This window comes from Oenanthe melanoleuca, unplaced genomic scaffold (genome assembly GCF_029582105.1).
Source record: "Oenanthe melanoleuca isolate GR-GAL-2019-014 unplaced genomic scaffold, OMel1.0 S262, whole genome shotgun sequence".
NCBI lineage: Eukaryota > Metazoa > Chordata > Aves > Passeriformes > Muscicapidae > Oenanthe > Oenanthe melanoleuca.
The window spans coordinates 13,955-25,000 of record NW_026612911.1 but is presented as its reverse complement, the minus strand read 5'-3'; the positions used below and the strand labels follow the sequence as shown (position 1 = coordinate 25,000).

General features: G+C 41.7%; 1 protein-coding gene across 1 annotated transcript; it reads right to left on the bottom strand.

The window, feature by feature from the left end:
• Nucleotides 1–368: 368 nt before the first annotated feature.
• LOC130266820 (V-type proton ATPase subunit C 1-like) lies at nucleotides 369–7,071 on the bottom strand. Its single transcript, XM_056516088.1, has 4 exons — nucleotides 6,986–7,071; nucleotides 3,716–3,898; nucleotides 1,575–1,642; nucleotides 369–495 (listed from the first exon to the last, which is right to left on the bottom strand). The coding sequence occupies exons 2-4, from the start codon at nucleotides 3,845–3,847 to the stop codon at nucleotides 384–386; spliced, it is 312 nt and encodes a 103-aa protein (XP_056372063.1). The 5' UTR covers nucleotides 3,848–3,898; nucleotides 6,986–7,071; the 3' UTR covers nucleotides 369–383.
• Between the last annotated feature and the right edge of the window lie 3,975 nt (nucleotides 7,072–11,046).

The following is an 11,046-nucleotide window of genomic DNA, read 5'->3' as shown; positions in this document are numbered from 1 at the left end:
GGGTGGAAGGAGGGAAGATTGTGATGGCAAAAAAGGCAGCAATGACCAAGTGGCTCATCTGAAGGGATAGGTTTGTACAGCCACCTACAGAAGACACTACTTATCCCTTATCCACTGTTACTAGCCTCTCTTCCATCAATACAAGCTGTGATAATTCTATTAAATGGCTTTGAAAATAAAATATTGGTTCAGAGAAAAGTGCAGCTCTTCACTGAAATAAAATGCACACTGGCACCCCCAAGTCCTTCTCAGCAGGGCTGCTCTCAATCCATTCATTCACACCTGTATTGACACTGAGGGCTGCCCTGACCCCAGTGCAGCACCTTGAACTTCCTTGTACCTCAGTAAGTTTCAGGATCATTGCCTCCCACCTATTCTATTCCTTAGAATATCAAAGGTAACACTTTACCTCCATTAGCCAGAAGATTCTCCTGAACTTTATCTTTACTGTCTTCTAGAACATCAGCCATATATTGGGCCACCTTCTTTACAACACTGAAAAATGAAAGATAAAGATACATAAAAAAACAAACAAACCAACTTCAAACCTATTTGAGAAATACCATTCATAAAATTGATTCTAAACTGCCTGAGATTGGATCAAAAATGACTGAATCAAACAAGGATGATGACAGCTCTACATCCAAACTTTCTGAGAGCACAAGCTGGGCTCAGTATCTGAAGAAGACCAAGTCCTCAGAAGTATTCTACAACTTCATTTAAAATCTCAACTGTTGCTACTCCAGTACTCAACAAGGTGAGGCTAGCTCCCTCACATTGGTGCTGAGTTCAAGTGTAATGTCACTATATTGCAAATTTTTTTAAAAATCTGTTGTAATTCCAACAGACTTCTAGAAATAGAGAGTTAGAAGTCAACGGTAATCCAAACTCAACAGTAAATCCAAACTAAAAGGCAACCCTGACAATGCAAACTGACACTCAAGACCTGCCTTCCTAACTGAAAAGCTATGTGCAATATTATTCACACATGCCAGGTCAAATAGTTTCCTTTTCTATTTAAAAATGTCTACTTAAGATTTCTCTCCTTAATACAGAAAATGGCTCTGGTTATGTGAAATTCCGCTTCTTTTGCTCAAAATCACTTTCAAAAAGCCATTAGTTTCTTCAAAATTATTAGCTTTTGCATTTAAATATTCACACTGTTTAAGCATTTCTATGGATTAGGAAATTACATTATCACTTTCTCAAAGTGTGTAAACAGTAGTCCTGCTAAATGAACAAACTTTTACTTCATTTCATCACCACTTCCTGCACCTGTCAGGCTCAGCTCTTAACAATTCTCCAGGACCCAGCACTACTACAGGGAGAACTGTCATCCATCAATGCATAATGTTCCACTATTCCATAAGAAGTTTAGACTATTTTTCTTTTTTCAAGAGCAGATACTGTGAAAACCAGCATCACAGCTTTCTTAAATCTTAGCTTGCTGACTGCCTGCAGAGGATTACTGTGGTACAAAAAAATGCTGAAAATAACCTGTGTATTATTAGGAGCCAGCAAATCATCACATCATTATTCTAATACTTTGCATTCTAGTAAAAATAAACTTTTACCTCTCCACAAACGCATCCAATTTAGCCAGCTCATCTGACAAACCAACCAAAACATCCAGTGTGCCAACCTAGAAGCAAAGATCAAAATGCATTAGCAGATGTATATAAACATAGAAAGATAAAACCAGCTTACAGTAAAACATCCATCTCCCAGCAAGTATCACTGAAGAACTACATAAAATGCTGGACTCTAAGACTTCAAACATCTTGATTTACCGAAGTCACACTGTGCTTCATTTGCTAGATATCACCTCTCAAAGCACCACAGCATCAGATGCAACTCATTAATTTGGTGCTCAATTCCAGTTCTGCAATCCAGCCACTCAAAACACGTTAAAACAATGTCTATGCTATGAATTTGCTGTATTTTTCACAAGGCTTCACAAGTTGCTTCAGCATTTAATTCACTACTTAGATCGAATGTGAAACTTCACTGAACAGAAATCTTGCCACTGGAGGTAACAGGACATTGAAAAGTTTGATGATACAAGAGTACTGCAGCAGTCACACCAACAAAAATCTGGACTTTTTGCATCTTGGGTAATAAAATATCTAGATTGTCTACAAGTTTTTACTCTTTCTTCCCTTCTCCTCCAGAAAACACTTTCTTCCATAATTTTGTATACTGAGAGTACACATTTCTTGGTGAAATATTACAGAATCCTCTGTCTAGCCAAGATGCTATTAATATTTAACATATTTGTAGCCTAGCATCTATTTTCTATATATCTAACCACTCAAATTCACATTATTCCTTTTCTATTTAGCCTTGAAGCAGAAAGGAGGAGAATTACTTAAGAATCATCATTACCAAATGACTTCCCATATGACCTTCTTGTGGGCCACAAGCAGAATAAGTAGCTCATTTTAACTAAGCACTCATAAGCTTCAGGACAAGCAAGTGCTTAAGCAGTAAGACTGCTGTTCAGTGGAGACTAAACCACTGCTTCAATGAGTTTTAACTAAAGGATCTCACTGCTTAAACAGCTTCACCGGGTCCACAACCTGTATAAAAGGTTTATTCAGCTTCTGCCCCGTTTAGGAAGCACAGCAGAAGCAAAACCAATTGTCTCCAACCCTTATGGGCCCCAACAGTTTTCAGCAACAACTCCTCTAAATGCTGCAGGCACCCTACAGTTTGAAAGCCATCCTGACTCATATCCAAGGATCTCCTGGGAGGAGACAGACATTTGTCCTAGTCCCTAATCTAACTCAGGACAGTCCAAACGTGAAGTTATGGCAATTGGAAGATCTTAAAAGGCACACTGAAGCACTTTGTGCCCTAGGCTCATCCCACAGCAGAGAAAAAGGCATTATGCCACCTGAACTTCATCCACTCTGTAGACAAAGACTGATAGCATTTTTTCGTCAATTTTCTAAGCTTTGATGAGCTTTCACTACATTAAACAGAGCTCCAAATTCTTGTTCAAGAAACATTCAGGCATCAGGAAAGACCTTTCTAAAGAAATACACTGGTTCATAACTTTTCCATATCCTGATGATTGTACTAAACCAAGATTAACTACTATCAGATTATGTTACTATTTGCTTCTCAATTAACAGTTTGACCAGTTTATTTTTCCATTTTCCACAACACATTGGCAGGTGTGGAATACACTGGAATGCTCAGCCAGAGACAAACCACTGCTTCAATGGAAGAATGTTACTTCTGGACAGAGAAAAGGCAGAGCAGCTGTTTGATCAATTCCTGTATTTTAATTTGAGCCTTTTCACTGTATCTCAGACAGAAAAGGAACAGGAAATTCAGAAGGGGAAAAGAAATTATTTTAATTTGACAAATTTAATTTGTCAAAGGAAACTCTCAATAATCAGATCACCAGTTCCTATTTTTCTTCCAAGTAACTGCTACTACTATGAGATCAAGACTACCATTCTCAGAAAAAGCTGCTTTTTTGCTGAAAGAACACAGGCTGCTGAATCTTGAAAACTTACAGAGTAAACAACTAACTTAGAAATTCAGAAAAAAAGAGAACTGTTGTCTGAGTTATTTCTTAGATCCACACATAAACATCAAGAGAAGTCAGCTGTTCTCTCTAAAACATGTGCAAGTTTTAATCTAGAGAAACAAAGATGATAAGAAACAAACACACTTGTTAGGACATGACATGGGGTTTGCATACCTTCAAATCCGGAATATTGAACTTTGAATTAGTAGAAAGATTGTTATGTTTTGTAGTTGCTGCATGTAGCTTCTCCCATGTCTGTTGACAGGTTTTTTCCCCAGGAGCAGAAATCAGCCAAAACTCTGTCATTTTTGTGCCCTTATCTTGATTTTTGTTGATTCTGAGGATAAAGGCAAGATGCTAGCAGAAGGGAAGCAAGCGAAAGAAGAAAAAATATGTGCCATTAATATAGCAGTCAAAGCTTTGCCTGAAGAAAAACATTTCATTCCATATTACTAGAGTGCAGTTTCCAGTCACTGTAAGAGATTTTACCAGGAGTATCATGTGGTTTCAAATTATTTTTTTTCCTATCTTCCAAATCACATTTACACAGTTGGAAAATCATTTTAAACTGCCCATCCTGTACGTTAAAGTGGACTGAGTCTGCAAAATTAGCACCTTTCAACTGTAATTTCACAGAAAGATAACACATAAACAATCTTAAGTGAATGTAAAACAGGACCCAAATTATATTTTTACAGCTCTATACATTTTCCAGCATCTGTACAAGAAACAACTTTTTCTGAAAACATCAGAGAAAAAAATTTAAAAAAGCAAATTTCAACTCTGACATATCTTTTCCAATCACTTTTCACATTAGGACAGTGCTTTAAAGTAAGTAAATGCCTAAAATTATTTAAATGCAATAAGATCTAGTTTATTCTTTCAAGCAACGAAGCTTCTCCTGGCAGCTAAAAATTCCAACAAAAAGGAGAACTTTCTAGTCTAGCTTTCTAGTCTTGATATCTCTATTATCACTTCAGCCCATCAATAAGATCAGACATACTGGCATTAGCCAAGAAGCTGTTGGTAGTAAATACGAATGGTGTTGATTTACTTTGCAGACAAGCTCAGGAAGTTAAGAGTATACAAGTTCTTTTGTGACTAAGAAGCAGAAACAGCTGGTTGAGAGTTACTGGTTGTTTTTAATAAGGGAATGAAGAACAAAATTAAAATGTACCTTGACAGAATCTAAATGTCAAATTTTGATATCTGCAAGGTCTTCTGTAGCAGATTTGAATGAGTAGAGACAAATGTACATTCCACGAGCACAGACTACACCACTCAATTTTTTTTGAGGGAGAACAAATCAAATGTTGCATTTGTTAGAACTACTATGCGGTAGCAAACTTTGCCCAAAACTAGACACATAGCTCCTTCTTCTGTGTATTCATTCTAGAGGTAGTAACTTATCAAGTGTGTTGAAATTCCAGGTAAGATAAAGGCCTGGTTGCTGATTCTTTTGCTCAGCTACTCAGGAAGCCTAAAGCTGAAGTCTACCAGCAATTAAATTACCATCATAAAGCACAGCCTGGCATTGCAGCCATCCCCCTTGGACTTAAGGGGCCTTGTTTCCAGCAGGAGATGATGACAGCCAGTTCCTGAGGTCTTGATAACACAAACTCCATGGCACTGGCACTGCACCACCAGGCACAGCACAGCAGGGCCACAAACCCAAACACAGACAATGCCAAGGCAGCTACAGGTAACTGAGAAATCAGAATATTCACAAGGCCAGACACACAATATCAGTTATCATCAAGCCACAGGGCTTCTTTGTTTAGTGCCTACTAATTATTGACAATTTGCAACAAAACAAAATTTCCTCTTGTTCAGACTACTATCATCTTCCTTAATGCATGCCAGACTCAGTGCAGGAGAGGTTTTCCTACACTCCACTGAACTCTGGCCCTATAAAAGGAATAGCCAAGTTTACAGTAAACTTCACCTCTCAAAGTGTTGAAGATTTAAAGTGTGTTTTTCTGGATTTGACTGGAGTAGGACTAGAAAAAGCTGTGGAATAAATGTTGGATAAACAAACTAGGTGGTGGCAGCAGCAACTCTCAAACACTCAAGTAAAAGACAGAAGAGCTCTAACACAGAAATCCAGAATCCTACTCAGTAAGACATAGGGAACATTGCATTCTCATGTTTTCCATAAACATCAATACTCCCTAAAGAATATTTATAAAGTGTCCAGAAGTGGCACAAGAGGAACAGTTGTAGTTCCCAGCAATCATTAAGTCACTGGACTTCTCTTCCTCCCACACCATTTTTTGTCTGTGTGGTTGGTCCTGAAGCTCTGCTCCATTTCTAATAGTCATGGGAAGGAAGATTATTTGCAATTTCAGGTAAAATTAAGGTGTTATCAAATACACAGAAGGGAACAAAAAGTTTGGTAGAAGAGTTTTAAGCCTTTTACATAAAGGGGCTTGAAATCAGAACAATGGAGAACAGCAAACAAGAAGTGAAGAAAGGAGAAGTGCTACAGAATGGTTTGAAAAACAGATACAAATGCTGGTCAGACAAAAAATACATACAGACCAACTGTAAAATTAAAACCAAGCAAATTAAAGAACCACAAGATAAAGCAGGAAAGACCAAGGGTTCAAAATAAAACCTAGAATAAGCAATAATAATGGGGAGGTTGTTCACACCATGTACCTCCATGACCAGGACTTTTTTATAATGTACACTGCTTCATCCCTACGTTATTAGAAAAATTAGGATTTCCAAAGAAAAAATCTTTCCTGCAGTATACTACAATCTAAAATAAAACTTATGAACAAGTGTTTTCAGTGCTGTACCAGAAAAACATACAGTGATGTCAAAACATAATCTCACTACGGCATTGCACTTCACAAAAAACACAGGGCAAAGGGCAGGGGAGAAGGACTTCTATTTATTTCAACAGGAAACCTCAATTTACTGATGCGACTTAGCACTACATCCACAGGGTTCCACTTCTTCAAGCTCGCTTTCAGAAATCACTTCTGCCGCTTGACCCCCACGTTTCATAAACAGAAGGGCCGAGAGGAGGAAGCCGGGGAGATGAGACGGGGCCGCGGGGAGTCCCAGGCCTGTGGAGTGACCTGGGGCGGCACCGGGAGCGGGGGGCGCTGCCCTCGCTCCCCACCGAGCCCTGACCCGGATCACGGGATTACATGTCAGGCCCACAGCCCGGCAGCCGTGGCTCGGGCTGCCCGGGCCGCGCTGTCCCTTCGCCTCCGCGATGTAAACACTCCCCGCAGCGGCACAGCGGCGGCCCCGCAGAGCCCCGGGAGCGGCGCTGCGCTTCACGCCAGGCCCCGCGCGGCCCGGCGCCGGGGTAGGCCGTGCGCCGGGACAGGCCGGGGCGCTGCGGCAGGCGCTCGGGGCAGCCCAGACACTCGTCCCCCGCTCCTCCCCTCCTCCCTGCTGCCCGCCGCCGGCCCGGCCCCGCGTTACCGTCACTGCTCCATCCCCGGCGCCGCCGCCCGCTCACCCGCCGCTGGGTCACGTGACCCGCGGTCAGCTGACGCCGCCGCAGCGCCGGGCACGGGGGGCGGGAGGCGGCGCTGTGACGTCATCGGCGCAGTGCCTGCCGGGGGCGCCGGGGCCGCGGGTTCGAGACCCGCTCTGCCTCCATCGCTGCTCCGCTGCGCGCTCCCTGCCGCGGCACCGCTATCGGCACGGGCACCGCGGGGCACCGGCTGCCTCAGGGCACTTCGGATTAATCTGGGCTTGATTAGGGAATTGGTGTGACAACCACATGTGGCTCAGGGCGGCCCCGCGTTAAGAAGGCTTTGTACGATTCTGCCCTGAGGGCACAGAAGGATGGTCGGGTTTGAAAGCGTGTTTGTTCTTGCTGCGGCCAGTAATTTTCCTCAGATTGCAGAAACACAGGGTCAAGGAAACATTTAGACTGTAGGATCATCCAGCACGTAGAACACCACCCTGTAAACCACATTGTGCCACTGAGTGCCACATCCAGTCTAGCTTTAAACCTCTAAGTTGGCGACTCCAGCACCTCCCTGGGCACGGGCAATCCATCCCAGCGTTTAATCACTCGTCCTGTGAAGAAATTCCTCCTGATGTCCAACCCAAACTTCCCCTGGCGCAGTGTGAGGCCGCGTTCTCTGACTCTGTGAGCAGAGCCCGGCCCGCAGCAGGGCTCGGCTCCTCTCAGCGCTGCACGGAGCGATCAGGTCACCCCGAGCCTCCTCGGCTCCAGGCTGAGCACCCCCAGCTCCCTCAGCTGCCCCCACAGCCCCTGTGCTCCGGACCCTTCCCAGCTCCCTGTCCTTCTCCGGACACGCTCCAGCCCCTCACTGTCCGTCCTGGGCTGAGGGGCCAGAACTGAGCCCAGCGCTCGAGATGAGTCCTCAGGAGTGCCCGGAACAGGGGAGAAGATCAGCTCTTGGGAACCACAGCGCTGGGAAGCAGAGCGTGCTGCAGGGGTCACGGCTGAACGGGCGCGGAAACGCTCCGCACGTTTCACTGCTGTCGGTCTGCAGCGCAGGCCTTGAGAAAAGAGGAGGCTTTCATCCAGGTGGCACTGGGAAAACATGCACTTGAGAAGAAACTGCTGCTGTTTCATTCTGGCACCTAACCCCGAGTGTCAGCTCAGGGTAGAAATGCTGCGTGAAAAGGATCAGATTGTAAATTGCTCTATCGCTAGCTAAGTTGTGTGAAACTGCCTGTCACTGTAATTCACAACATCATCTGAGGAAAGCAGAAACTGCACAAAAAAAGCAAACTTTAGGGAACAAAATAGTTTGTTCCTATTTTTCTTCGGTTGCTTTTTTTTCCCTTTTTTTTTTTTTTTCTTTTTCGAAGTCGGCAAGATTTGGAGCCATTATATAGCTGTGGGTGGCTTGTGGGGAGCTGCAGCAGAGAAGGCACAAATGTGACCAGAGATATCTGCGGGGTGACTTCACACAGATCCAACCCAGCAAAGGAGCAGAAGCTCCGAGCTCTGCTTACTCAAGTTCAAAGTGTGAATGCTGTTAAACAGCCCCCGATGTGACAGATCAGTCTTCCTTCAGCCGTTTATGTTGTCCTTCAACCACCAGAGGCTGCTGAAAATGTTCCCATTGCCGAACTGCCCACAGCCATTTAAAATGCTCCTAATGGTACAATTTTGTTAGAGAGGCTTTTCTCATCAATATAAAAAGACTTACCCTTAACTAGCATGGTAAAACAGACACTTACCCACCTTAAAAGTGGGCAAACTTAGTTTTAAATCCTAAATTAAAAATTGCGGCGTGAAAAATTTCTTAGTGGATGCATTATTAAGATTTCAATGAGAAATCCTATAAAATTTCACAATAGGCATATTTTCTCGTTATTATTGCAAGCCATTTCCTCAAAATGTGGCAATATATGCCATATGCAAACACTAACCAGCAAATGCAAGACATTATCTGTGTTATTTTTGGAACAAGATAAGATTTTTTTGAGTGATCCATAGCTCCAAGCTATCAGACGGAAACTTGGCATCAACCTCTATAAATAAACAGAGTGGTTAGTAAATGATACTCTAAAAGCAGTACTTAAGAGGAGAACAGCAAGCATTTCTAACCTGCAAAATGACAACATGCTTGTAAAACTGCAGGAGGGATTCTGAGAACAAGGACCTATGATCTGCTACTTAAAGTCCACTGCCTAATGTGATTGGTTTTAAAATGTTATTTGCCATTTGGTTAACTGATATCAATGAGGTACAAAGCAAGCCTGTAGGCAATCTATAACTCCTCACTAGAAAACAAAAAAAACCCAACTGTCTAAACAACAACAACAACAACAACATTAATAATAATAATAATAATAATAATAATAATAATAATAATAATAATAATAATAATAATGTAATTAACACAAATCAAACAACAAGGATATTAGCACCCATGGAATAAATGTACAGTAACATGCTGCCACATGGTCTTTAAGTGAGCTATTGGTGAGAAACCCCAGCCAGATGTGCAATCATTATAAATGCTGTTAGGGAGAAATCTGTAAATAGTAGCATTTAAAACTACAGCTTCTACAACAGGAGTGGATATATGGTAGATTAAACAGATAAGTTCACTAACATTTTTATTATAATACTTCCCTGTACCATTACTCCATCTGGCCTGACAGGGATATTTTTATGAAAACTCTGAAGCCTGAAAAAAATAGAACACACTTCTTTTTTTTTTATGTCTTGAGAAATCTATTTAAATTGAAATTTCATTCAAGGAGGAAGGAATTGTTATAAGTCTTTTTTACCTCAATTATTTTCTGTTGCAATTTTTGAAAAGTAATAATCTCTTTCAGTCATTGCATTGGAGTTTCATTCTATAATAAAAAAAAGTCAAAAATTACTTTGGGTCAGGTCTCTGAGTGGGCTTATATTCAGCTTTGAATATCTGAATGACTCATTTCTGTTGAATACTCTTATTCTGCACAGGCTAAACACAGATTGACTTGAGTGTGCACTGGGCTCCACAGAGGTATTTGAGATAAAACTACTTAGGACTGGAAAAGCTTACCTGGGAGTTAGCAAGAAGTGAAGGGGGCAGGGCTGCCCTTAGACATGATCTTTTACCAGCTGCTTTACCAACCATGAAGTGGTTGCTCTTTTAAATCTCTAGAGTGAGATTTAGAATGCATGAGATAGGTTATGAAAGTAGCTGCTGCTGTTTGAAAATCCTGGTGACAAAAATAACCCTACCAGGGTTAGGAGGGTCCCACAGGATTTATGTGACCCCAGGCATGTGTGCTGCACCAGGGGAGTCCCCAGTGAGGGAATCCAGAGCAGCTGTGCAGGAGCCTCAGCCAAAAAGCCCATGGCAGGCTGCTGCCAAAGCCATCCCAGGACTGTGTCCTGCAGAAACCCTCTCAGCTGGGAGTCGGGACTGGCATTCCACATTCCCCACAGCAATGTGTGGCTCCAGATTGAACATGGTGAAAAGATTTTAGCTTATCATTCTAAGGTGATGGCTCTTGACATCTCTGGTCGTTTTTGGGGGAAATACAGATTTTATTTATGTTCTGATTATTCACCCATTCTGTATTTATTTATTTGATTTGTACCCAGATTTTCTCCAATGATTATTGCAGAGCTGTGTGTTCTTCTTTGAAATGTGGTTGATGTGTACAACAGAGATCATCAGAGATTTTCCTTGCTTTTTGTTGTCCTCTGAGGTCATGCTTCTCTGATATTATACCAAGAAAAGCTGACAAAATTATTTGCTGCAGACAATGGGAATATTATCATCAGTTTTATCATGACCATAATTTTACTCACAGTTTTATTAATATGTCAGTGGGATTCTTTATTTTATTCTGGTAATAAATGTGGTAAAAAAAGGATTCTATACAATTTTCAGGACTAAAGCCCAAAAAATGGAAAGTTATAATTTTAAAGCTGAAAAATATCTGTTAAGCAAAAGACAGGGAAGAATAATATTGCTTATATTCCAGTATCAGTATATTCCAGTTGCGCAATATTCAAATATCTGAAAAATAAATACAATTAGGTA

Coding starts and splice junctions, on each gene's coding strand:
- LOC130266820 (XM_056516088.1), bottom strand. CDS start 3,847: ATGACAGAGTTTTGGCTGATTTCTGCTCCTGGGGAAAAAACCTGTCAA. Junction 1,643..3,715: donor TCAATATTCCGGATTTGAAG/GTATGCAAACCC, acceptor CTTTGCTTCTAG/GTTGGCACACTGGATGTTTT. Junction 496..1,574: donor TTGGATGCGTTTGTGGAGAG/GTAAAAGTTTAT, acceptor TTCATTTTTCAG/TGTTGTAAAGAAGGTGGCCC.